Source organism: Nelumbo nucifera, chromosome 1 (genome assembly GCF_055504915.1).
Source record: "Nelumbo nucifera cultivar China Antique chromosome 1, China Antique-T2T, whole genome shotgun sequence".
NCBI classification, from domain to species: Eukaryota; Viridiplantae; Streptophyta; class Magnoliopsida; order Proteales; family Nelumbonaceae; genus Nelumbo; species Nelumbo nucifera.
Genome location: NC_142649.1, coordinates 78,292,311 through 78,320,303, shown reverse-complemented (window position 1 = coordinate 78,320,303; position 27,993 = coordinate 78,292,311). Strand labels below are relative to the sequence as shown.

Below are 27,993 nucleotides of genomic sequence, written 5' to 3'. Positions count from 1 at the left end.
CAAAAAAATAGTAAAATAAAATAAAAAAAAAGAATAAATTACTGAAACCTTCCCGTGCATTTTTTGGGACAGTTTAGATTTATTACCCAATTTTATACTAATAGCACTATCCTCCGAAAAAAATTATAAACAATCAATTGACATTATAAAAGTAAAAACCAATTAGGTTCGTTTTCATCAAAATTCACAGTGGGTAGGTTGTGGTTGGTCAAAACGTTTCCGGTATGATGTCTTTCTAGTAGCCTCAAATGAGTCATTTGTATCTTACTTGAATAGTGGGCTAAAACCCACCCTGTGACCTTTATTCATGTCAACCCATCTGTTTTGATATATACATCCATCACACTCGATATTTTTTCTTAAAGTACGAAAAAGTGTAGAAGATACAAAAATTGATAAAAAATTAAAAGAATAAACTAACAAAAAAAGTAAATTAAAAGAAGCATAAAAAATGATATGTTTTTTCAAAAATATATTTTGACCAAAAAATCAGAATTGCAGAAAAATGCATAAAATGATAAAATTTTCAATATATAGATATATTTCAATAAAAATAAAAAAATTATAGAATTCAAAATATATATATATATATATAATTCAAGAAAAAACATAAATTTTATGAATGTTGTGGTCAGTATAATAGGGAAGGGCAAATTTAAAAGCTAATTTACCCTTCAAAAGGTTGGGATATTTTGATAATTTTGCTCACTTCCGTCAGATCAGATTGGGGGGTGTAGATGAAACAATGCCAGAAAGTTCAAGCGAGGAGTGAGGACGCTGTTATTAGTAGCATAAAGCAGGATACTGAACGGAAATTGTCAGAGAAAATTAAGGGGAGGTTTCGACAAATTACCCAAATAAATAAAAGGAAAAGTCAATAAAAGAAATTAACGGGAAAGGGTGGAGAGTAGAGGAAGAAACCTCCCGTGATTTGTTATCTTGTAGACTTTTACAGTCTTTTCTCTTTCTTATTTATTCTTCAAAGAAAAGAAGTTATTGACTTCAGCGGAGCACAGCACCGACTTCTTTGTTATTTGGACAGAGAGGGGTCGGCATTCATGGTTTCCTCCATGTTTTCTCCTTTCTCCAAGCTTATGAGAAAGTGTTGAAATCATGGAGGACAGTGGGAATACTTCCGATGAATCAACTAGCAGTTCCAAACGGCAGAAGATTTCCGGTGATAGCGGTAACACCGATGAAGGGCTTGACCGGATTAGCGTTTTGCCGGACTCCGTCCTCCTCTACATCCTTTCCCTGTTACCGACGAAGGAAGCTATAAAGACAGGCATCCTGTCGAAAAGATGGGCATACCTCTGGACTTCCGTCCCCAATCTTGATTTCAGTGATCCTAACTTCGAGGAGAGTGAAGACGAGGATGGGTTTGTCAACTTCGTCGATCGCACTCTAATTCTTTATGGGGGTTCAAGAATCAAAAGGTTTCGTGTGGTTTTTGAATACAGAGAATGGTTTGCTTCTCGTGTTGATTTGTGGATTCGATTTGCGGCAAGAAAGAACGTGGAAGAGCTCATCCTTGAATTCGCCGAAGGAGATAACTTAGACCCTTTGGATGGTGATCCTTACTTGTTACCTCAGCATGTTTTGACCAACGGGTCAGTGACAAATTTGAGCTTCAGCTTCTGCCGAATCAACCCTCATGGGTCGATTTCTTGGAGATCACTAAAAAGCTTATCTCTGTCATATATGCCTTTGAATGATAATCTGGTTCATGATATTATAACAGGCAGTCCATCACTCGAGGTCTTGGATCTCTATGAATGCTGTGGTCTGAGAAAACTCAATATTACATCGGAAAACCTCAAAAAGCTGACGTTGCGTGACTATTACAGCTCATCTGATTTGAACTCTGCGCTGGAAATTTCTGCTCCCAATATTCAGTCGTTGAGTATTCTTGGGATCCTAAATAGGAGGTGCCATCTTATGAATATGCCCTCTCTAATTGATGCTACCCTCCAGTTTCAAATAATGATAGACAACATTCTGGACGAGTATAACGTCTATGAAGGTTACCACAACATTTTGAGAGTGATTCTTGAGACTCTTCAGCATGTTAAGGTTCTCAGAATAGGCATTTGGTGCATTCAGGTATGACTCTATACAACAGATATACACTTCATCATTGTCTTATATTTTTTCCCTTTTGGCCCCAAATTCATCATTTGGTTTCTCATTGTAATATTGGTTCATTTTTTCTTGATCTCTATACAATTTTTTTTTTTTATTAATTTTGCTTTATTACTCTATAGTATCTTGTATCATGAATTGACAGTGCCCCTTATGCACTGGCAAAGAAAGCTGCTTGACCTGTTTTTGTAATGGAGAGTGGACCTCCTTTGTGTGTATGTTTGTGTTACCTGCCAAATATCAGGTTATGATAAGATAGGAATTCTTTATTTCTATTTTTAATTCAAAAGAGCTCCAAAAACTAGGATCAGACTCTTTGTATCTTTTATAGTTTTTGTGGATTCATTTAATTCATTTTCTTTTGTTTACTATATAATCTGAAAGGTGCTGTCAATATGGGAGATGAAAATCCTGCCCTCTCCATCTTCTAAGCGCAAACTTCTGATGCTAGATACGAGTCTTGACAAATGGGAACTCCCTGGAATAGCAAATTTACTAAGAAGTTCCCCTGATCTTGAGGCACTTGTTGTGAATATGACGGCCTCCTCTTTCATCAACCAGGTGGTTCCACAAAACTGTGAAGCTATTCTTTCATACATTTCATTGGATAATGATTCTTCTGCATATTGTTCTATCTGAATGTGAATGTTGTTCATCATGAATTTGCCTTCATTGGCAGTTTCATTTTGAAGCCGATTTTCTGGATTCATACAATTTTGATGGAGAACGCTACTGGAGTTCACAGAATTTGTTTCTTCATTGTCTAATGCACAACCTCAAGACTGTCAAGATAAATGGCTTTACAGGAGGGTGTCATGAAATTGAGCTAGTGCAGTTTATTCTTAAGAATGCAATGGTGTTGGAGAAGATGGTCATTTACACCCCAAGATATGCACACCTTAACTGGAGGAAGCGTTTCTCACCAGAGGAGTTATTGGAAATTGCTCAAAAGATGTTGAGCTTCCAAAGAGCCTCTCCTCGTGCAGTAATTTTGTTCTCTTAGAAAATTGAGGTTTTATACAAGTAATTATACCTGGTTTATCCAGTTATTGTTAATAATACTTCCTTCTAGTTTTTGTTTTCTTTGTGGTTGGATGTAATTTTGTGATGCCTAAGCCTTTTTTCCAATTGTTAAAAATTTAACTTCGTTTTTGGCTAGGGAGAAAGAAAACACTACATTAAACAGGGTAGAACAGCCCCAAAGCCAAAGGTCACCCAATTCTACCCTGTTTAGTGTAGTTTTCCACTGCCTGATCTAACTTGGGTGAGCTTTGGTTTTGGGGTTGTTCTACCCTGTTTAATGTAGTTTTTTCTTGCTTTCTCTCCAAAAACAAAAAGGAACTGGAGTCTAGGACATAAGCAATCAAGTCGGCAACTTTGTGATGTTCAAGTGTAAGTTTCGAACGAGTAAACCTTTTTCTTCTATATTTATGATAAGAAAGTGATTTATTTAAGCAGATGGTGGAACAAGGCATTGATGCACGTTAATACAGGGTATGCTTGACCACTAGAATTAATTTTGCGCTGAGGATTGAAGAAGCCAATATGAATGAATAATGAATTTGAATAGGCAGGTCCATGGATGCCCATTTCTCCATTATATTTTGCCCACTGTAGTTAGAGTGAATGACTCATTCAATTATAAGGCATCTGAATTAGAACGGAGAACGACGTTGAGCAGAGATTGGCTTTTTGTCAACTGTCTCAATGACTTCAATGATTTACAAGAGTGCAAAGGTTATTAACCTGTTCTCCTTGGAATGGAGATGAATCAACACACATTTCATATACAAGACCAAAACCCACTCATAAATAATGGATTATTTATTGAGACCAGACGGACGAGGTTGCTTCATGTCCCGTGGCACTTGGTGAGGTGCGGCAGGTGTTTCAGGATTACAGCTATAAAGGAGGTACAACAGAGCAAGACCCACTTATGAATTGTAAATAGATGATAGAAAGAACATATTTCCACTAAATTTTGAATACAGATTTTCACTATTTTCAAATTGTTAAAATGGTGAAGAGTGAAAGCACATTAATTATTTAAGTTCCATTTTCTTGAAAAAAAAAACTACCTGAAAAATACAAAAAGAAACGATTACATTTACGTAGTAATGTAACCTACCCAGGGGCCAGGGCTTAAGGGTTGATGATTCTCCGACCTTGAAAAAGAAGAAACGAAAAGAGGAGAATGTTTTTTTTTTTCTAGAAAATAATAGAAAAAGAACTCTGTTCAGTTTGACAGTGTTCAACCCTGTTTTCCATTGATATGGTGGGGCCCACGACAAGGCATCAGGCAAACAGCTGACCACATGACAAACTTTACCTGGATATGGCTATGCCTCCAGCCTCCTCACAATTCTCATGGGTCCGACCGTCCAACGTTGTCGGTCGGAGATTAAGAATAGATGGAGCGTCCCTGTAAATCCCTTGCATCTGGCATTAGTTTTCTCAGTGCTGGCAGTGGCAGTGCCTACGTTCTGGAACTGGAAGCTGAGTATGTAAGAAATGAAACGGTTAATCCTCTGCCCCGAGTCTTCTCCCGTCTCCGTAAGGTCTTTACTTAGCGCCATCATCTCTGGATAATAATCAGTTCCAATTACCCAAGTCTTTGATCGAGTTGTTTATCATTGTTTTTTTTCCTAGCTTAACGTTGGAATTTAGGCCAGTAAGTTACAGTTTTTACTAAAGATGGTTTCTTGGAGCCTATGTTTATCTATTATTTGAGATGCTGTTGTAATTGAATGATTGTTCCCGTAGATGTTGTAACTGGAAAAACATACAAATTGTGAAGTCCATTTTAGTATTTAAGCTAATCCCTTTTCATGTGTTGGGTTCTTTTAAATTGTTGTTGAAAACTTACGGGGAATAGGTTGACAAATTGACAATGAATTTCCCACCCAATTCTTGACATCAAGTATTGCAATAAGGCCCCAGAAACCAAATATGGTTTGAAATTTTGGCACTGCTGAACTACTTTTTCTGGGTTATCAGTATGAGTAACTTGTGCAGGTTTTACGGCCAACAGGAGTAAGCTGGTGTTTTAGTGCTTTCCATGCAATACGTTAATAACCTCTCTGTTTAGCTTTATGGCTTTATGCCCAAGATTGAGAGTGAGTTTTTCTTCTTGTTTAGCTCTTTTTCTTCTTGAGGAAAACATTTCTTCTAGTAAGAACTTTAGACGCCAGAAAATATTTCTTCTTGGTCAGTACTTTTAATTTGAATCTCTTCCAACTGTTATTATATCTGTTTCGGACTAGTTAAAATTATACTTCTGGACATCACAGAAAGTATATTAGATAGGGCAAAATGGCTGTAAATATGAAATCACTACAATTAAACCCTAGAAGTTAAGTGTTGGGATTCTTTTCCATAGAATTAGAGGGAAAACATCAAATTCTTAAAGCTAAAAGACCATTGAGTACCTAGGAGGGACGATCTTAGAAAAAGGAAAGATTGTATGACTAAATTCCAACAAAACCAGAATGAAAACTGAGGATTACTGAAATACGAAGCAAGCAAAAGGAACCTTGTTTCTGTAATGAAAGTCAAAGTAGAAATGAAGATAATAAATTATTAGACTACTGCCTTGAAAGTACGTGATGATGTCAAAGAACATAGCCAAACAAAAATAAACACCTTTAGTCCAAATTCGTATCAGGAACAAGCTATAAATAACAAAATCTTCATCTGATTTCTTGAGAGGGATGGGGCCTTCCATGCAAAGATACTTATTATTCTTTCATTCTGTTCTCATGTTTTCTTTTGAAGTTGCACTTCCAGTTTATAACATGTTTTATGGTGCTATATGACATTGAGTTTTATAGACTTCACCTTTATGGTTCAAATGCAATATTATGTTCTATTAAATCTAGAGTGAGAGAAAGAGATTAGAGTTAATCTTGTCAGTAGCCATCTACTGCCCATTTACTATGTTTAATCACTTTCTCTTGCAATTGGCTCTTGCAGATGGAAACATAATCATCAACTGAGAGCTTATTATGCTGTAAAGATGGCAGGTGAAAAATCCTTGAGGAAGCTGGTTTCATGTGTCATTCTAGGTTTGGATGGTACATTGCTTAACACAGGTGGATTTGTACTCTTGCTTTTCATTTTGAAATCTTTTATTGTCTAACCATGTCTTTCATATAAAATACTTCCTTCAAGATTGTATGAGAGGACAATTGCATATCTTTTATTAGATCCACCTTATCTTTTTTGGCCATCCATAAATAAAGCACTGCAATAGTAGATTTTGCATGTTGGACAAAGACAAACCAAATGGTTGGTACCATCTATTCCTACCCATATTGCCATGGATGCAACATAACCAAGGAGATGACTTCTTCTATCTTGTGGTTATGGATAATGCTTTGTTATTAATTATTTACATCATGACACTTCTTTTTGTTGTATAGGTTATGATCTCTTCTGTTCTTGTGTTTTTTTTTTTTTTTGCACAGTAAAGAGTGATTTTATTAAAATGATTAAAAGATTACAAGTACATCCAGAGCTGGGACTGTATACCCAGCTACCCATATACTGTATTTAGTTTTTACAATGCTGCCCAGAAATACTGCTCCCTATGAACCCCTTGTTTGGCCAATGAATCTACCCTCCCATTAGCAGTTCTCTTAACCCAGCTGAAAGTTGCACCCACATCCCTCACTAGCTTCTCAATTTCCCACAAAGTTTGCCTGTAGAACCAAGATCCTGGATTGTTTTTTCACATCCATGAGATTACCAGCTATGAGTCTCCCTCTATTTCAATACGCAGCAGTCCAATTTGCTTTGCTTATCTTAGGCCTTGTAACAGTGCTGATACTTCAGCCTTAGGGAAACTTTGACTTGAGTTGTGTAGGAGTTTTCCACTTCTCCCCAAACCGTCCACAATACTGCTGCTCTTGCTGCTCTCCATGTTATTCTACCCCTCTTTTTAGGCTATCTTTGAAAGTTAGGGCTGAAGAGGGTAGCCATGTCTTGGAGTGGATCCCACGTACAATCAAAGAAAGAACAAATATGCATCCAAACACAATTTACAAATGAACAGAAGATTAGTAATTAGAGCATGGTCTCACCACCAGCTTTGCAAAGCATGCAAATATGAGGAAAGAGACACTTATTTGGCCTCCTTTGGATTACATCACAAGTATTTATTTTGCTAGGGAAGGCTTCCCAAAAAAAGGCTTGGATTCTAGGTGGGACTGGTCTACTCTAAATTTCTTTCATGGGAAAACTCTTCCTCGGTGTGGGTGATTGGATAAGGGCACTGAAGAAAGGAGCACAGTAGAACAACCCATTTAAGCTAGCAGTCCAAATTCTACTATCGTCAGTGTGGGGGCCCAAGGAGACTTCACTAAGCAAGTTCAAGAGGCTAATCAAGAATTCGCATTCCCCATCCCTTTAGGCCCCTTCTAAACCCAAAGTTCCAATTCAGCCCAACAGAGGAATTGGACCAAAACTTAGAAATGGGTTCCCTCTTGAAGGTGGAGAGAGAGTAAAGTGATGAGAGTTGATATTTAAGAGGGGAATTGCCCAACCAAAGGTCCTCCCAGAACAGGTTACCATGGTCTACATCAAATCTAAGATAATTCATAAATATAGGGGGTACCTCATTGATGGATTTCCAGGGGGAAGCTGAGGATGAATCTGAAGAGATCCTTGCCTCCCAACCATTGTCCATAGCACCATGAATACTCATAAATGGTTTATAATGTCCCTAATTTCCCTACTATTTCCTCGACATATTTCCACTTCCATGGGTAGCGACACAAAATTTTACCAGAATCAACATTTCCCCAATGAACACTAGTAGCACCATGTGGAGTACAACAAATATTTTCCATGACATATTTCCATTTCCTCTTCCATAGGTAGCGATGTGAAATTTTACTAGAATCAACATATTCCCCAGTGAACACTACCAGTACTATGTAGAGTCCAAGAGATAATATTATAACTTAAGGTGGTACACTATTGTAAATATGTTAAGTAACAATGTTATTGTCCACCTAACATACATGGTTACAACTTTGAGCAAGCTCAATATTCATTTCAAGCATGAAGCTAAATATTAGTTTTTTGTTTGTATTATACATTATTTGGTTGATCTATTACAATCATTTACATTTTCTATAAGTTAAAATTTTTCTTGCTCTAGATCTTAAAGTTCACAGGGCAACTTCAGAAGGTATTCTTTGTCTATAACCTTAGTTTCTTAGTTTTGTTTAATGATTTGCAACAAGATAATAATTTAAAAAGGTGTGCCTATGCTTCTTTTATCATTTCATAAAACATCTTTCTATATTTTGCATATTTTAAAATGTTTCAACCATGTTTATAATTTTTACAATATTTCCATACGATATTTCCGACATTTTCGACATGTTTCTTATATTTGGATGGCTGATATTTCCACTGACATCAACATTTTAAACCTTTTACCCTGTGCCATAGTCTATATCTTTCCAAAGGTAGTCTCTAACACCATTTTCCAAGCAAAGCGACATTGTCAAACTTATATTAGTTGTTTTGTATAGTCATCATTGCCATCTTTATTTGTTTTGTATTGTCAAACTTATATTCAGTTGTTTAACAGATGCCATTGTGAGTGAAGTGTTGAAAGCATTTTTGGTTAAGTATGGCAAGCAATGGGATGGGAGAGAAGCTCATAGAATAATAGGGAAGACACCTTTGGAAGCTGCAGCTACTATCATGGAGGATTATGGCCTACCATGCACATCAGATAAACTTATTATGGAAATTACTCCATTATTCTCTGATCAGTAATTACTTCGAACACTTTTCCTCTTTTACTTTGCTTATAGCTGCCTCCTTTCTAGAGGTGTAAAATGGGTTGTGTCGAGCTAGCATGGCACAGCCCACCTGCGGCCCGCGCAAAGTGCAAATTGTGTCGTGCCGGTCCATGAGCTGTCTTGGGCCATGACGCCCTCTCTAGGGATAATTTAGGGGGTTGGCCCGGCATGGCCCACGGCCCAAGCATGTGCGTTCTGGTGGCATGTTGCGGGCCTACGCCGTGCCGGGCTAGGCCATAGGCCGGGCCTTAGGCGTGGGCCAAATCGGGCCAGACAGTTTTTTTTGTTTTTTTTGACATTTTTGATTTTTTTTTATTTCTTTGCTAAGTAAAACTAAAATATTTAACTTTCCTTTGGGAACTATTTGGAAAAATAAGAAATCTAACAAAGAAACGAAAAAATACTTAACCAAATAAGAAGTCAAAGAGGCAAAGACTGAAAGTGAATAACAAATTGGAAGAAAAATAGGAATTTTATTTCATTTAAATTTGAATGATACAAAGCATACAATGGTTGGATGAATGAAATATGAAAATTGAAAAGTGGAATAAATTAATAAAATATAAAAATACAATATAGTTACAAACTGAAGATAAAAAATTATGTTATTAAAAAAATATCAAATAAATTAAATAAAATTAAAACTTCTATACAACTATTGAGTATACAAAAAATATTGACTATATCATTTTCTCCTATTGTTCTTGACTTTGATCATCTGCTTCAGGTGAAACATCAGGTGTAGTGTCATGCCCTCCTTTGTCTTGTAATCTATCTTCAACATCCAACCAATCTTTAAAGAAGATGCACATCTCTAGACTTTCATCATTCATACAACTTCTCTTGTCCAACACCCTAATACTTGCACTAAAACAAGACTCCGATGGAACTGTAGACACCAGAAGGGTTATTAGATCACGTGCCATGGCGGTGAGAACTGGATAATTGTTTGCATATTCACTCCACCAAGCTAAAATATCAAAATTATTTTGTTCCCTCTGAGGTGAAGGAAGAATCACTTAAAGTAGAAAAAATTGCTTGTAAATAAAAATTAAGTTCAGTAAATGAACTTGTTGTTGAGGCAGTCGATTTTTGCCTCTTACTTATTAAATAAAAACGTTTTTCTCTTCCATTATTGGACTTTTAAGTTTAGAAGTGGAAGATACAACTGTGCAAGTTGTAGAATTTTTATTATTCCCTGTTATTTCAGATTCATATAAACTATACATTTCAAATAAGAAACTATTAATTTCTTATGTTTTATTTCCAATTTCAAAATTCATATTTCTACAATATGTTTCAAGTAAAATATCTAAACCATCTTTCCTAATCCTAGGATCTAATATTATAGCTAAGCAATAAAGAGGAGAAATGTTCTCCCAATATTTTTTAAAATTATTTTCCATTATTTCAACAATACTTTTAAATTGTGGATTCCTTCTTTATTTTGCAAAACAATCACTAATCATCATTAATTGATAAGCTAAATTATAATTAGTTGGATAATAAATACCCGATAATTCATTAGTTGCATCATAAAAATGTTTAAAAATCTCTTATACAAATTGTCATTTCCCAGTCTTTCTCAAATATAATACCAGCAAGCATTTTTGCATTATAAAAATCACCAAGAATTTCTTTGTGAGAAATACAACTTTCTAACATAGCATAGGTAGAATTCCATCAATGTTTAACATCTAATATAAAATGTTTATATTTTAAACCATAATTTTGACATAAATAGTTAAATTCTTGTTTTCTTTCTCCAGAACTTTTATATATATAATACAATTTCTAATTTTAGAAATGAGTAGAAATAATATTTAAAGCATCCTGAATATATTAATTTAAGATGTGACATTCACATCTGATATGAAATAATTTACCATTTAAACATGGTTTTAATTGAGATTTTTAAATACTTATTGCTGAATCATTATTACTAGCATTATCAAAACTAATAGAAAATAATTTATTGTCAATTCCATAAGCATGTAAAGTATTTAAAATACTGGCAGCAATAGTTGGGCCAGTATGTGGCCATTCAAGCTTAGTAAAGCTTAAAATTCTTTTATTTAAAAGATAATTTTCATCAATAAAATGACCAATAACACAAATATAACTTATGTTAAAATTTAGAAGTCTAAATATCAGAAGTAATTGCAACTTTAGATTTAAGATTTGATAACATATAAATTAAATTTTGTTTATATGAATAAAAATATTTTAAAGAATATGATCTAATAGTATTCCTAGAAACTTTGTTTAATTGTGGATTTACAGAATTACATAACTATTTTTCAAGTTTAGTATCTTTAGCTAACAAAAATGGTTGTTTAGCATGTACAATGTATTTTACTAATTCTTGCCTCATTTTTTCTTGAGAATATTTAAAAGTACCAACCCCCCCCCCAATTTGTGTTTGTGTTATTTCTCTCCCTTATTCTTCTTCTTTGTCATGGGTAAGCAAATGTTTGCCCAAATGGCCAGTAACACCCTTGTTACAAATAGCTAAAGTCTTTCCTACATTTTTGGCAAACAACCATTTTTTTCCTTTGAACCTCCTCTTTTTTAAATATTTTTCAAACCGGGCTAATCAACTTAGTGGCCTTCTTTTTCTTTCCCCTAGTATCAGTACTAGGGGTGGAAGTTTTGTCAATATCAATAGCATCCATATTAGTGCTAATACTATCATGTTGTGACTGAATATTGTCGACATTGAACATGCTGGGGAATTGGTTTTGGGAGAAGCCAGCCATTTTTTTAAATTCTAAAAAAATAAAAATTAATTTAATTTCACTTACCCGAATTGCTGGTTCGGAATCCCAACTTGATTTCAATGGTTAAAGCCTTTCAACTCCAAGAGTCCAAGCCTCCCAAATTGCTAATTTGAAAGTTAAGATACTTGAGTTGTTGAGTAAGCTAAGATACTTGAGTTGTTGAGTAAGCTTTCTTCTTGTTGAAACTTCAATAAAGTTGAGAATTGGAGAATCAGAGAATGTATGAGAGATTGAGAGATTGAGACTTGAGAGAGTATGAGAACTAGAAAAGAGATTAAGAGAATTGTTGATGAGAATGGTGGAGGATAGGGCTATTTATAGAAATTGAAAATAATCCAATTGCCCAAAGTACCCTAAAAACTAGTCGTTTTTAGTTGTTGGGAGGGTTATTTTGGTCATTGTGAAGTTATTTATCACATTACCCAAAATGCCCCCCCAAACTAGCTGTTATATAGCTGTTGGGGGGCATTTGTGTCATTCTTTCTACCCCCCCAAAACCAAAATACATAAATACCCCCCCTTTATAGCTGTTGGGGGGGTATTTCTGTACAAAAAGCTAAAACTAGCCATTGGGGACACCCCTAACGGCTAGTTCATCAGGTGGGCCAAGCATGGCCCGCTACGGACCCGTGAGTTGTGCTGTTTCAACCTGTGATGGGCCATGCTGCGTGTTGTGTTGTGCCGACATGTAGGCTACAGGTGGCACAGCACACACAGTCATGCCGTGTCGTGCTGGCCCATGGACCTAGAACTCCAAGCCCAACACGGCTCGAACCATTGTGTTGGGCCTGACACGGCCCGCGTGTTGTCGTGCCGGGCCGGGCCGTAGGCGGCACGACCCGATTTACACCTCTGTTCCTTTCAATCTAGTAAACTTTTTAACTCCTCAAAGCTCGTATGTATCTTAACCTGATACAAATGACTTATAACCTTGGTCTGGACTTCTTTTGTATCCTACCTTAGCTAATTCCATGTATTTCCCTTTATCATAAGTATTTTTTTTGGGTTGTATTTGTTATTTGTTTATGTGGATCCTTTTATGGACAACTGTTATCTAATTTTCAAAACATATCAGATAAATACTTAAATAGTGAAGTTCTGAATTGTTATTGCATTTTCTACTTGCAGATGGTGCAAAATTAAACCTCTTCCAGGTGCCGACCGGTTAATTAAACATTTAAAGGTCAATGGTGTGGCAATGGCATTGGCTTCAAACTCCCCAAGGGCAAGTGTAGAATCCAAAATATCTCACCTGCAAGGTATAACTTAATTGAAAACTCAAGAATTTAGTTCTTAAATTGTTATGTGATGTAAGTTATTGCTGATGCATGCCCTTGACATGCATCAAGGACTTCTTGTCTCACCATTGACCCTATTAGTTTGTTATTTTCCATTTTAGGTTGGAAAGAATCCTTTTCTACCATCATTGGTGGTGATGAAGTGAGAATGGGGAAACCATCTCCTGAAATGTGAGATGCAAGAGTTATAGTATTTATTTTATTATTTTCCCATTGAATAACATTACCAATTTATATTGTAGTTCTTGATGATTTAATTCTTTGGTTTTTTCATGTTTTAGATTCCTTGAAGCTGTTGAAAGGTTGAGTGTTGAACCTTCCAACTGCCTAGTCATTGAAGATTCATTGTAAGTGATTTTACATTCCATAAAGAAAAATTTGTTGTACAAGCATTTTTATCAGATCTTTTGGAGGGAGAAAATTCTTCTATTATTTTAACTGAAATAGTCCTCAAAAAAAAATTAACTGAAATAGTCCTCAAAATTCATGCATCTCATCTAGATACAGAATCTCTAGTTTTTAATTAAAGTGACATGCTTTATGCACCAATAAGGTAAGAAGAAGTGACATTTTGTGACTTGAAGGGTCGATAAGAGCTAAGGATAGGGCAGAAGGTTCTTATAAGTGTTTTGAGGTCTCAGAATTTACAATGGATATAGTCCTTGATAGAGTGAAATGGGGAAACAGGATTCATGTAGCCCGCCCCATATGTTGAATTGAGTAGGTAGATGCTTTGGTTGTTGTTATTGTTACTCTTGAAGGAAGCTAACCTCCTATGTATTTACATAACATGTAAGTAATTTACCAAAACTAGAAAACTGCAGGGACAGACATCTAGGTTGGTTTTAGAGGAGGATACCTCTTGAAATTTGGATGTTGATTGAGCATGGTAAACATGTTGTGATGGATCTATGTAATAGGTGGAGGAAGAATAAAGATCAATTTCTCATAAGAAAGAAATAAACCTTTGATTTGATAGTTTGTAGGCCTGTTCATGGGTTCAGCTCGGGCTTAGCTTTTTCCAAAATTTGAATGGGCCTAACCCGAAGCCCAAACCTGAAACAATGTAAAGCCGAGCCCATAGCCTGGCTTGCAAACAGGTCTTGTAGTTTGCAGGGCTTTTCTTTGGGGGGGGGGGGTATAAGAAGGCTTATTGTTTCACCTCAAGGGTGGATAAATTTTGAATTCATATTATACTATTAGTTTTCAAAGAGCATATATAGTCATGGTTGTGGCCTTATCCCTTAGTCACCAGGTGAAGTATGAGATTTATGGTCTTTTTCCATCCTAGAACCCTGGTTACCAGTGATTTAAAAGGTGCGCCTAGGCGCACAGGCGAGGCGCATTCTAGGGTAGGCGCCTCGCCCAGGTCCTAGATGTAGCCCTTTCAAAAGGCGCATGCTTGGTGCGTCTTGCGTCTCAGCCCAGGCGTGTGCCGTTTGAAAATTTGACGCTTTTTCCTTTTTTTTGAGTCTAGCGGTTGGGCCGGGGGCTCTGCCCCTGGATCCCCGTGCCACGCCCCTTGAGGCAAACCCTAACATGGAATTGTTTGGGCTTGCCTCGAGGGGTGTGGCACAAAGGCGGCTCGTAGAATTAGGAATGTAATATGTCACATTAGCTACTTGAAGTAATGTAATTGACAAAAAAAGAGATTGTGGGTTTTATATGCTTGAAAATGTTTTGTGTTTGATTTCATTTTTAAATTCTCATTTGAATATGCTTTACATGTTATGTTTATGTATTTTAATTTTAGATAATAGGTTTTTTAGAACATTTATTTTAAAATTTAAGTTAATATTTTTATTAATATTATGTTTTTATATTTTTTTTTTATTTTTTTGGCATATTATGTTTATGTATTTTAATTTTAGATAATAGGTTTTTTAAAACATTTATTTTAAAATTTAAGTTTACATTTTATTAATATTATGTTTAATGTTTTTTTTTTTCATTTTTTAGCATTTTGCTTTTGTATTTTTGCGCCTTGCTTCAAAAAGGTGCATGCCTCGCCTTAGGCGCAAATTGACCCATGAGCCTTTTTTGCACCTTGCGCTTTTAAAACACTGCTGGTTACTAGGAATATGAGGTTAGGAAAGACACCCCCATGATTGAGTAGATTGCAGATCCATGCTAGATGAAGGTGATGAGAATGAGAATAACTAATAGCCTGGTCATAGTGCATAAATTTTAATATAATTTTTACATAAAATAGTTCACCCAATTAGAACAATAACTGTTTTTTTTTTTTTTGATATTTGAGTAAAAGTCTCATTCGGGATATCATATTAGATGTTCCTTTAAATTTATCTCTGCAAGGGTAGAGAAAACCTCTTGATTCTGTTTTGGAAGTGTAAAAGAGCAGAAAAAAAAACTAAGTAGAATTTCACCATAGAATTATTCATTTGAAAATTCTGGTGCACATTCTTCCTTTATTCAAGAGAAAACCAGAAAATATAAATAAATAAAACTTTTCTTTATGGAAAACAATAAGTAGGGACCATAGTGAGCCATATTTCATGAATAAGGCTCTAGATAGTCTTTCTCCCAACACAAAATAATGATTCTTATGAGCTAATATGGTGTGAGGAGCTATAATCAGCCAAGTTGCATGAACAAGGATGTAGGTGGTTTTCCTCCTCACACAAAGTAGTTATTTTATGAGTTAATATTGGTGTAAGGAACCATGATCAGCCAAGTTTCATGAACAAGGTTGTAGATGGTTTTCCCCCTTGCACAAAGTGGTGATTTTATAGGTTAATATGCTGTAAGGAACCATAATCAACCAAGTTTTATGAACAAGGCTGTAGATGGTTTTCTCCTTATATATGATTAAATGTGAGACAAGAAATAAAAAAGAAAAAAGAAAAAAAAAAGATGAAGAAAGAAAGGGTGAGAGAAGTAGAAGGAAACACACACTCCTCTTCATAAAGGAGGCTGTAGAAGTATTATAGTGAAGTGGTAGAGGAAGAACACTTCAATCCCTGCCTTTTTTCTCTTTTCTTCTTTTTATTCACACCATAATCTTCTCCTCTTTCTTTTCTTGTTTCTCTCTTGTTGCTGGAAATTCTGTCAACAGAATAGCATAAGCCCTCTCTCCTACAATGAGAGAGGTCTTATATAGAGGAGGGAGGTGGGTAGGTAACTCCCCACCCCTCTCTTCTTAGGTGGGACCTCAACCTCATAACATTAAGTGGGACTTTATTAATTAACACAAATTTAATTCTTTTAGGGCCTGCTGCCCCTTTAAATGGGTTATACTACAGGCCCTTAAATGCCTAATGAACTGTTATTAGGGCCCAAATACCTGTTGAGCAGAAGAAGAAGAAGAAGAAGAAAGGAAGGAAGAAGGAGAAGAGAAGAGGCTGCAGACTTAAGGCCTCAAAAGAACTGCTTCATGCGAGTGAAGTATTTGTATTTATACTATACTGGCCGTACAACACAAGAGGTCTACAAAATTACAAAAATACCCCTGCGGGCACTAAACCTATGTACAGTACATACAATACATCTGTCAACACTCCCCCTCAAGTTGGGGCATAGATATCAATCATGCCCAACTTGTCACAGAGATCTTGGTGTCTGGAATGGTTTAGGCCTTTTGTAAAGATGTTTGCTAGTTGGTCTTCAGAGCTGATGTATGGAGTGCATACTTCACCTATGATGATTTTCTCTCTTAAAGTGCTTGTCAACTTCAATGTACTTTGTTCTATCATGTAGTACCGGGTTAGCAGCGATACTTATATCTGCCTTGTTGTCACAGACTAGAGTCATGGGTTTGTCCACTGGAAAACCCAACTCTCCCAATAAATTCTTTATCCACATACCTTCGGCTACTCCGTGTGCCATTGCACGGTACTCAGCTTCAGCACTGGATCTAGCTACCACGGTTTGCTTCTTACTCCAAGTCACAAGGTTCCCTCCTACAGAGGTGCAGTAACCACTAGTAGACCTATCACTTTGAGATCCAGCCCAATCCGCATCTGTGTAAATTTTAACTCTCAAATGTCCATGTTTCTGGAATAATAAGCCAGCACCCGGGAACTTCTTAAGATACCGCAGTATTCTCTCCGTTGCTTCAAGATGAGTGGACCTAGGTGCATGCATGAACTGGCTGAGGACACCAACAGCATATGCTATGTTTGGACGAGTCATAGAGAGGTACAACAATCTCCCTACAAGCCTCGGGATTTTCTTCACATCCTTAAGAGGTTCACCTTGGCACTTAACTTATGGTTGGGGTCAATGGAAGAGTCAGCTGGCTTAACCCCAATCTTTCCAGTGTCCTTAAGCAAGTCTAGGACATATTTCCTTTGGGAGATGAAGATACCCTTTTTTGATCGGGCAACCTCAATTCCAAGAAAGTATTTGGCAGGTCCTAGATCTCTCACTTCGAACTGAGTGGCAAGGAAGCCCCTCAAACTTTGAATTTCATCCTTAGAAACTAGTAACAATTATGTCATCCACATATACTATTAGGGCAGCCATTTTACCTTCTCCCCTTTTTACAAACAGTGTGTGATCTGACTGACATTGCTCGTATCCCCTCTACTAAACTGCAGTATGAAATCTGCTGAACCAAGCTCTTGGTGATTGCTTCAGCCCATATAAAGACTTCTTTAACTTGCACACTTTCTGTTCATTTCCTTGAGCCAGAAAACCGGGGGGTTGAACCATATAAACTTCCTCTTCAAGGTCACCATTCAAGAAGGCATTCTTGATGTCGAGCTGATGTAGATCCTAATTCAGATTGGCAGGAAGAGAGAAAAGTACTCTAATAGAGTTCATTTTGGCTACAGGGGCAAAGGTTTCTGCATAATCAACTCCATATACTTGAGTAAAACCCTTTGCCACTGAATGAGCTTTATACCTCTCCACGGTTCCATCAGCCCCATGCTTAACAGTGAACACCCATTTACATCCAACTAGATCCTTTCCCTTAGGGAGATCAACAAGTTCTCACGTGCCATTCTTGTGAAGAGCATCAATTTCTTCCTTCATGGCATTTGTACATTCTGGTATTGAGAGAGCTTCTGCCACATTCTTGGGAATAGGGATACTGTCGATGGAGGTAAGGAAGGCACGAAATGAAGGTGAGATGTTCTCATAGGAAACAAAGTTGGAAATGGGGTGTTTAGTGGTGCACGACCTAACACCTTTCCTGTGGGCAATAGGAAGGTCAAGATCATTAGCAACAGGGAGGTCAGGACCATCATTGGGAGTCAAGTTACCTGAGTGAGTATGATCTTCCCCCGAAGAATTTGATGGCACTTGAGGTACAGCTTCTGGATTCTCCACAACTCTTGAACCTGGTTGGCCTTTACGACGACGAGAAAAAGCACGGAAAGGTGGAGGATCAGAAGGAGAAGGGGAAGGAGGAGAAGGATTAGGAAGAGGAGGAAGCTGAACCAGTTTCTCCTCATGTCTACACTCCCTCTGAGGAGAAACAGGAAAGAAGGTCATCTTCAAAGAAGGTAACATTCATGGAGACACAGAATCTCCGAGAAACAGGATCAAAGCAACGATACCCCAAGAAATATGCATGGGATAGCACGAGAGTCCAATTTCCCTCGGGTGGGAGATAGGTTTTGGACAAAGCACTGACAACCAAAAACACGAGGAGGGATAGAAAGAAGAGGGGCTTTAGGAAAGAGAAGTTGATGTGGGGCTTTGTACTCTAACCAACGAGAGGGCATTCGTTTAATGAGGTATGTAGAACAAAGGACAACCTCAAGCCAAAATCGTTTGGGAACATTCATGTGGAGTAGTAGACCCTGTGCCACTTCAAGGAGGTGTCGGCTCTTTCGTTCAGCCACACCATTTTGTTGTGGCGTGCAGGCACAAGAGCTCCGATGAAATGAGCCATGTGAAGAAAAGAACTCCGTGAGGTCACTATGGAAAAACCCTTTTGCATCGTCTGACTGAAATATTTGAATCTCGGTCTGAAATTGGGTGAAGACCATCCGCTGAAAATCTTGGATAATTTTTGGTACTTCCTCACGAGTTCGCATTGGATATACCCAAGTGTATCTGGAATAATCGTCAATGAAGGTAATGAAGTACTTGTAGCCACTCTTAGAAGGTAAAGTAACAGGGCCCCACACATTAGAATGCACAATGTGAAAAGGAAACTCAGATTTACTATTTCTTTGAGGAAATTGAGTTCTACAATGCTTGCTTAACTGACACGTTTGACAAGAAAAATTAGAAACAGACACTGACTTACACAGTTCTGGGAAAACAACTTTCAAGGACTCAAAGGACAAATGACTCAGACGACAATGCCACAAATATATTTTACTCTTTCTGAACTGACTCATAGACTCTGTAACATGAAGGCCAGCCGTATTCTCCAACATGTAGAGTCCATCAACCATACGTCCCCTACCAATCATCCTCCCTGATGCCAAATCCTGAATCACACAATAGGAAGGGAAAAAAGTCATAGAACAGTTTAAGGAATTTGTAACACTATTGACTGAGAACAAATTCATAGGGAATTTTGGAACATGAAGAACATCGGAAAGAGTAAGGCCGAGGGGAAGAGAGAGAGTTCCTTGACCATCTATGGAAGTGTATGATCCATCAGCTAGTCTCACTTTATCTCTTCCAGAAAGAGGGTGATAAGTTTGAAAGTAAGAGGACATACTAGTCATGTGTTTTGACGCTCCAAAATCAATGATCCATGGAGAGTCAAGGTTGTGAGAAGCAACATGGAAAGCTGTGACAAGATTACCTGATGTGGATGCAAAAGAGGTGGTGGGAGGAGCATCCACCTGGCGAATTGCTTTACCATAAAGCTCCAAATGGTCACAGAAGGAGTTTATAATATCCTTCATTGGGTTAGATCCAGAGTAACTATGTTGGCCATGTGGTGTTTGAGTCAGTAGAAGTGGAGGGCTGATTCTCCCAAATAACCATGTTGGCCATGTGGTGTTTCTTGGTACCTTGTTGCTCGGGCCTTCTAATTACATCTGAGCCTTGCTTCTTAGGTAGATCCTGAGCCCACTTTGGTTTCCCATGAAGATCCCAACAAGTATCTTTGGTGTGCCGGGGCTTCTGACAATTAGTGCACCACAATTTTTCCTTATCTTCTGCTTTCTTCTAGAGATCCCCTCTCTTGGAAGAAGGTCCACCACTAGTAGAGGTACCCCCCTTTGCCGCCAATACAATTGCATCCCCTCCGGTGTTGTTCATCAAGTTTCTCCTGCTCTCTTCAGACTGGACAAGAGCATAAACCTCCTGAATTGAAGGAAGATCCTTAGAACTTAGAATTTGTACTCTGATGAATTCATAGATAGGATTGAGACCATGTAAAAAAGCAAACACTCTTTGCTGTGAGACAAGTTTCTTATACAATTTTGCATCTTCATCACACTTCCAATCAATATTCTGGTAATGGTCCAACTCCTTCCAAACAGTGGTAAAGTCAGAGTAATAAACTGATAAACTTCTCTCCCCCTATTGACAAGTAGATGAGGCTGCTTGTAGTTGATAAATCTTGGCATAGTGTCGAAGTTCAGAATTTGTGGATTTTGCCTGTTCCCAGATCTCATTTGCAGTTTCAGCCCACATGAAGTTCTTCCTTATTTGTGGTTGCATGGAGATCAAAAGCCATGACATAACCATACTATTCTCCTGATCCCATCTATCATGTTCTGCATTTCCAGAAGGTGGTTCTTTGATTCTTCCATTTATGTAGCCTATTTTTCCCCTTGCAGTTATGTATAACCTGATCCCTCTTGACCACTCTAGGTAATTTAACCCATCAAGAGGAACAACAGCCATAGGGAAGGATAGGCCACTGCTCCCACTCATTCCATTCAGCATTGTGGAGATTTTGGATGTAGCTGAATCTTCACTATTCATGATTCTAGGTTTAGAAGTACACAAAACCAAAGGCACACTGCCTTACAGAGCTGCTACAGTCCACAACTAGGCACTTGCTGATTTTCGGTTTCACAGAGAATCAAGCACAAACACTGCAGCTGCAGTACTAGTTTGTATGACCTACACTTTGTAGGAGTCCACAGAACAATATACGAACACTGCACTTGCAGTGTAACCAGGTCTGAATGACCTACAGTTTTACAACTTTCATGAAGCTCTCTCAATAGGAACAGCAATACAAGTGGTGGTTCACCACACCTAATCGGCTGATATCCACTTTCCAGGGCCGACGAACAGTCACTTAGGGTTTAGGGTTCATCAACAGTCCCGTAGAGAGCTGAATAGAGCAATACACAATCGGAGGAGGGAAAAAAAAAAAAACAGCCGAACAGTCCCTACTCAGATTTTAGGACATTAACAGTCCATCGAAATAGTGCAAGAAGAGAACCATAAACAGAGAAACTTCAGTTCAGTACCTAGGTCACCCGAACTGTGAATAGGCAGTACACTCATGGACTCAACCTTTTCTGCAGGCCAGAACCCTTCTTCATACATCTGGGATGGTTTTCTACAGTCTTCTTAGCCGAGCAACTCCAGTCACCAGCACCTGGGCTGGAGGATAAAGAAGAAAAAACTTGTAGCAGAACCCTTTTCTGCGCTAGAAAGTTGAACAGTCAGCTTTCTTGTAGCAGAACCCTACTCGGCAGTGGAGACTAACCGCAGCACTAGAGAATGCTTTCTCTTCTTTGTCTTCGAGCATAAGGACTATAGCTTCTACGCAGCAGTGGAGAGAGACCTCAGCTGGTTGTTTTCCAGGCCTGGTCGGTTCCGCTCTGATACCATGTTGAGCAGAAGAAGAAGAAGAAGAAAGGAAGGAAGAAGAAGAAGGAGAAGAGAAGAGGCTGCAGACTTAAGGCCTCAAAAGAACTGCTTCATGCGAGTGAAGCATTTGTATTTATACTATACTGGCCGTACAACACAAGAGGTCTACAAAATTACAAAAATACCCCTGCGGGCACTAAACCTGTGTACATTACATACAATACATCTATCAACAATACCTTTTTGAATTAATTTAGGGTCTGGTGTCTACTGAAATAGACTACAAGCCCATTTCTTTCTTAAATAAACTACTTTAGGCCACTTGTAGGATTGAGGCTTGAAGACTGGTTTGGAAAGAAAGGCTTTATAAGCTAGCTCCCAATACAGAAAAATTTAAGGCTTTAACAATGATCCATTTATTTCTGCCACATGGAGGAATCAATTTGTCTAATCCAAACCGTCCATTGGATGGTGAACCCTTGGCCAAATGTCCACTTCTCCAGTCCATGAAACACATGTAGTCCACTTTGTTCTCGAGTTTTCCCAAATAACGTTAGCTGCAAAAAGGCTCTATTTTACAATTATAAAAAAAAAAAATTGCCCATAAAATGGCTTATTCTGGTTACATTGAAACGGGTACCGGGTACAGGGCTGGACCTTTTCAGGTTCCAACCATGTCTCCACTTGGAATCCACATGGATGACCTCACATTGTTTAGACTTTCTCTAAATGACCCGACAAGCAGATCCATTGCTTTAGAGTTAGGAGAGAGAGAGATGATACTTTCTCATGACATTAAGTGTTTTTTGAGGGTTGTGATGATCAAGCCCATAATTTGGAGATAATTTCAATTTGCGTTCTGAGTTGTACAGGAAGAATGGATTGGCAGGAGTTAGCATTGGAAATTACCTGGATCCTCTGTTAGAGTTTTGGGTTGCCACAGGAATCCTAGGGAAGTGAATTATTATCTTGCTAGATTTTCTTAAAAGCAGGTTTCTTTAACCTAAATGAAGAAAACAATAAGATTTAAGTGTCAAATCTCGGTATTTGTATTTATCATAATCAAATGAAAGAGTTTTATATTAATACAAAAAGAAAGTGAAATCCCTACAAAGAAAAAAATTGGATTTCCGGGTACCAATACAAAAAATGACTCACAAAAGGTTCATACTTGTCAGCCCTAACCTTAACCTGACCTTTTTTTGGTTAGTTTCAGGATACCCGGTCCAAGTTGCACCCCTAAACTTTATCAGTGCAGCACTTGGGCTTAACCTTGGGGCCAATTACAAATCAGAGGCTATTTGTGATGTAATTGTGGAAAGACTTGGAAAGAATCTAGCTGGACGGAAAATTTTTGTTTGTCTAGGGAGAGTAAGATAACTCTAGTAAAGATTTTTTGGTTAGTTTCAGGATAACCCGGCCCAAGTTGCACCCCTAAACTTTATCAGTGCAGCACTTGGGCTTAACCTTGGGGCCAATTACAAATCAGAGGCTATTTGTGATGTAATTGCGGAAAAACTTGGAAAGAATCTTGCTGGACGGAAAAGTTGTTTGTCTAGGGAGAGTAAGATAACTCTAGTAAAGATTGCATTATCCAGTCTCCTTGTCTATTACCTCTATTCACTATTCATGTGGTTGCAATGTAGGTGTTAGAAAGAAAGAGAAGGCTTCTTTTATATGAAGGACCTGATAAGGACAGGAAGTTTCAATTTGATGGGATGGAGCCAGGTTTGCCAATATAAATGGAGTAGTTGGGGTAGGCCACCACCATGCTGAAGTATAAGCAAATGAATGTGGAGAGTATGGGCTAAATCTGCCACCAATTAATATGGGAGCAAACAACATAGCAATGAACCATTGGAAATCTCTAAACATATGGCACTATTATGTGTAGGACTGAAAATGGATTGAATCGAATTTTGTAAGGGGTGTATTCGATTATCTTATTAAATATCCAATTCGAATCCAATTTGATCTGGATTGTAGTAAAAAACTTGATGATATAATATAAATAATATATTATATTATTTATATAATATATATTATATAATGTATAATATATAATATTTCATAACTAACAGATCAGGTCAAATCTTATTGGATTGAATTGGGGTGTATCTGAATTTGATCCAATAACTTAATGGATCCAATTTCCCAATTCGATTTGTTAGGATCAGAAGGGATATACGAATCCAGCTCTTACTGGATCAAATTCGGATTCAAAGAGGGTAAAAGATTTGAGTATGTTTTTTGAAAGTACATTATGTAGCAGTAGGTCATTTAAGAGTTGTTTTTCCTTTTCCATATTGAATGTTGAGGCCAAAAAACCAACTGACGAGCTAACCACACAGTCATTTGGAAACAAGATTTTGTTGACATGTTAATGATTGGGTTGTTGACCTCCCGGTTATCTTAGTAAGGATTGACTAAATGAATGCTTCCCTCGGAGATGAAGACATGAAAGTATGCACTGATCCTAGGGGTGCTATTCTTTCTTTAGATTCATACTACAATATACTCATTATGGAGGATGAATATTTCCCTTAAGAGATCAGTATGATCTCTAAATTCCCTTAAAGATAACCTTTTGTTGTTTTTTATTTATCTTTTGTTTTATTTCCACTGCAATCCTTCAGATTTTGACAAGAGATCACTTTGTTTCCTGGTTCCTGATGAAGGAATGTTCACAAAGAGTACTTGTAGATACTAGCCCAAATCAGTTTCGCATCACTTAATTGTGCATTCTTGTTAAAGATATCATTTCACATGATCAGCATTGGAGTGTCCCAAATCATTTGTCAAATCTAGTTAAAGCGTGGCATATCAAAGGATCATATTTTATGGATGACGGATCTTATAATATTTCTCAGTGTATTGAATGTTCTGGAAGAAAAACAGCAACCACTCTTTTGAAGATAAGAGATCCTCTTGGTTGAGACTGATCTTAATCACAGAAAACCCATGTACTAGCAATAGATTGATAAGCTTACTTTATCTTAACCTTTTGACTCAAGTAGAATGGCTACCATCAATAGATTGTTACATGAGCTATTTTATCTCTGTTGGAAATGAAGTTAATGCAAAACCCTATCTCTACTACTGTGGATGTCTTGGCCATTGATTTTCCATTAGCATATATGTTTCTGATTTTGAGAATGCTATGAGTGTTGACAGATCTGGTGTTATGGCTGGTAAAGCTGCTGGAATGGAAGTGATTGCTGTTCCATCCCTTCCAAAACAATCCCATCTTTACACTTCAGCTGATGAGATGCTTAACTCTCTAATTGATCTACAGCTGGAAAAGTGGGGGCTTCCACCATTTGAAGATTGTATGTTTCTGACAACTTATACTTTTTTGTTGATCATTTCTTCATTCCTCTTGAGTAGCAGCTGTCACCAAAATCACTAACTTGGAATTGCAGGGGTTGAGGGTACTTTACCAGTTGAACCTTGGTATATTGGGGGCCCTGTCATCAAGGGATATGGTCGTGGCTCAAAGGTACTTGGAATACCTACAGGTATGTGAAACAGATTTACAACAAAATAATTTGGTTGATCATTAGTTGCTTATTTGTAGTTTATCCTGTCCAATATGAACACAAGGTCCATTTTGTCTAGGAAAATGTATGGATATTGTCATCTTATAATTTACACCTCAACCAGTCTCATTACCTGTTTTCCTTCTCACTTTTTTCTCTCAGCTAATCTCTCCACGGAAGGCTATTTGGAAATTCTTTCAGAACATCAGTCAGGCGTATATTTTGGTTGGGCTGGGTTATCAACACGGGGTATCTACAAGATGGTCATGAATATATTGGTTGGAACCCATACTTCAATAACAGCGAGAAGACCATAGTGAGTAGACAATAGACTGAAGATGATTGCTTCTGAAAATCTTGTTTTCTAAATTGTGTCACCATGTCAGGAACCATGGCTGCTTCATGACTTTGATGAGGATTTCTATGGAGAGGAGTTACGTCTTGTTATTGTTGGATACATTCGACCAGAGGTAGCTTAAAAATTCATGTTTGATTTGCAGTTTGCTTTATATTTTGTCTCTGCCTATTTATTGTTAAATAGTGAACTGACTTAGGCTTCAAATATAACAGGCCAATTTCTCTAACATCGATAGCCTGATAGGAAAGATTCACGAAGACAGAACTGTTGCAGAAAAAGCCCTTGATCTTCCCCTGTATGCTGGTTACAGGAATGATCCATACTTGAGAATCTCTTTGAGGAACAGTGTAACATCTTGGTTACATTTCTTGTAGCTAAAGGATTGATCCATACGCCAAAAGCTCTTTGAGGAATGAAAATTGTCCACGGATCATCTTCAATTCATCATCTAAGCCTTGTCGTAGCTGAAAATCCATCCTCTTAAATTTTAAGATTTAAAAGTTTGGGCTGTAACCTTTAAATGAATTTGACCGAATCGGATATACCTGGATCCAAATTTGAACCATCAATATTTGGATGTGAATTGAATGTTATCCATGAATTAAAAATGACTTGAAAATAGTTTCTATTAAACTTTGAACGTATACAACATTTGAATCATAGATAGATAAATTACAAAGACCTTCCTGTACTATAGGGTCAAACTTTCATTTGAGACAACCCCTCAGCTTTCACTTTGTGACAAATGCCCTCCTCAATTAGAGTTTCATCAATTTCAAAAAAGATTCTCATTTAACTGTTTAAATTTTTTTAAATCCCAGAACTATCCTTTTTTATTTATTTGAATGATTTATGATTTGATTAGTTTTTTAAATATAATATTGGAGTTCTCTTAGTTGCTCCAATAGATCTTTGCAGATTTCTGGTTAGGATGAAATGGTAGAGATTTCTTTCTAATAGATATATACTTAAGGTTTCATTTTGTTTTTCTTGGAGAAATGAGTGAATAATTTTTATATTTTAAGATGAAGAGGCATTTATATAGTGAAATGAAAAAAGAATTGAAAGAAACTTGTTTTTCATTGTCGGTGAAATGATTCTTGTCATTTTAGTTGGTTCCGTTTAGAGAAAATGGAGATATCGTTGGGTCAATTAGGGTTTAAGAGAAAAGGGCAAGGAAAAGAAAATAAGAAAAGGTCAGGTAGGCATTTTAGTAATTTAATGCATTATGCCATTTAATGGTTAGGGGGTATTTGTCACGAAGTTAATGTTCATGGGGCTTTTGTCCCAAATAGGGGTGTATAATCGGCCGATTCGGTTAGAATCAATGACCTAACTGATTATTTGGTTTGATCATTTTCACCAACCAAATTAGAGTTTAGAATCTTAGTGGCCCTACCCAAATTTAGTTTGGTTTGATTCAGTTGGACTTTGATTCCACATAAATGATAAACATTCTAATAATTAATAAGTGTTATTAATTAAAAATTAAAATGGTCCCAAAGTCCAATGGTTTTAATGGGGAATTGCTGATTTGGTCATTATTCACAAATAATTAATGAACAATTAATAATTAGTATAAGTCTTAATTAATTATTATTAATTAAAAGTTAGAATGGACCAAAGCCCAATGGAGAATTGCCAAATTGTTTATTGGAAAAGATAATAATTAATAAGTATAAAGTATTAAATAGAACATTAAATATTTTATATACTTAATTAAATAAAAGCATTAGTTCGGTTCAATTGAAAATCTTAGTCAAACTAAATTGATGTAGGCGCTTGTGGCATGCCACACATGGTAGAGGGCGGCGTACAGCGCATACCCAATAGGGATGTCACGCGAAGGAGAGTCAGCGTCTAGCACGGGCTCAATGGCTGCGGCGACCTCGAATGGTCGTGCGATAAGGCTAGACCGCATCCTAACTGTCAGTGCCCACCTACTCCCAGGCAGTCTCAAGTATAAATAGGGGCGACCCCCTAAAGGTGAGGGATCTAGACTCTCTATTACCTGATACTCAATTACTTCCATTGTGAACTCATCTGAGCCGTCCCAGCTCAGGCCTTGTCCACCCCTCATCACTTAACGTATTTTCTCTCTCTTCACAAGACTGACCTATAGGCCCTCGGTCACAGAGGACCTCGGATTCATCAACCATCCCTTGGCTCGAAAGCAAAATTACCTTGTTGCCCTCGGCCCATCCAAGGCAGCAACAATTGGCGCTGTCTATGGGAAACGTTGCTAAGACTTCCCTCAATTGAATTTGCACTTAAAAACTCAACTTAAAATCAACCTCTAAGCTTCTGTCGAGATGGCAAGAAACACAAGGAATGCTCAGAACTTAATCA

The 27,993-nt window shown here is 37.3% G+C and overlaps 1 protein-coding gene and 1 pseudogene across 2 annotated transcripts; both read left to right on the top strand.

The window, feature by feature from the left end:
• Nucleotides 1-907: 907 nt before the first annotated feature.
• Nucleotides 908-3,225, top strand: LOC104605681 (putative F-box protein At1g49610). The gene is made up of 3 exons (XM_010270532.3): nt 908-2,103; nt 2,527-2,703; nt 2,822-3,225. The coding sequence occupies exons 1-3, from the start codon at nt 1,114-1,116 to the stop codon at nt 3,143-3,145; spliced, it is 1,491 nt and encodes a 496-aa protein (XP_010268834.1). The 5' UTR covers nt 908-1,113; the 3' UTR covers nt 3,146-3,225.
• A 1,248-nt stretch (nt 3,226-4,473) lies between these two features.
• LOC104605682 (bifunctional riboflavin kinase/FMN phosphatase-like) lies at nt 4,474-26,277 on the top strand (annotated as a pseudogene). Its single transcript, XR_016069691.1, has 11 exons — nt 4,474-4,700; nt 6,115-6,233; nt 8,744-8,930; nt 12,869-12,999; nt 13,140-13,209; nt 13,320-13,385; nt 24,922-25,076; nt 25,170-25,265; nt 25,449-25,602; nt 25,673-25,756; nt 25,857-26,277. The product of XR_016069691.1 is annotated as a bifunctional riboflavin kinase/FMN phosphatase-like (transcript).
• Nucleotides 26,278-27,993: the final 1,716 nt, after the last annotated feature.

Coding starts and splice junctions, on each gene's coding strand:
- LOC104605681 (XM_010270532.3), top strand. CDS start 1,114: ATGGAGGACAGTGGGAATACTTCCGATGAATCAACTAGCAGTTCCAAA. Junction 2,104..2,526: donor TAGGCATTTGGTGCATTCAG/GTATGACTCTAT, acceptor ATAATCTGAAAG/GTGCTGTCAATATGGGAGAT. Junction 2,704..2,821: donor CCTCCTCTTTCATCAACCAG/GTGGTTCCACAA, acceptor CTTCATTGGCAG/TTTCATTTTGAAGCCGATTT.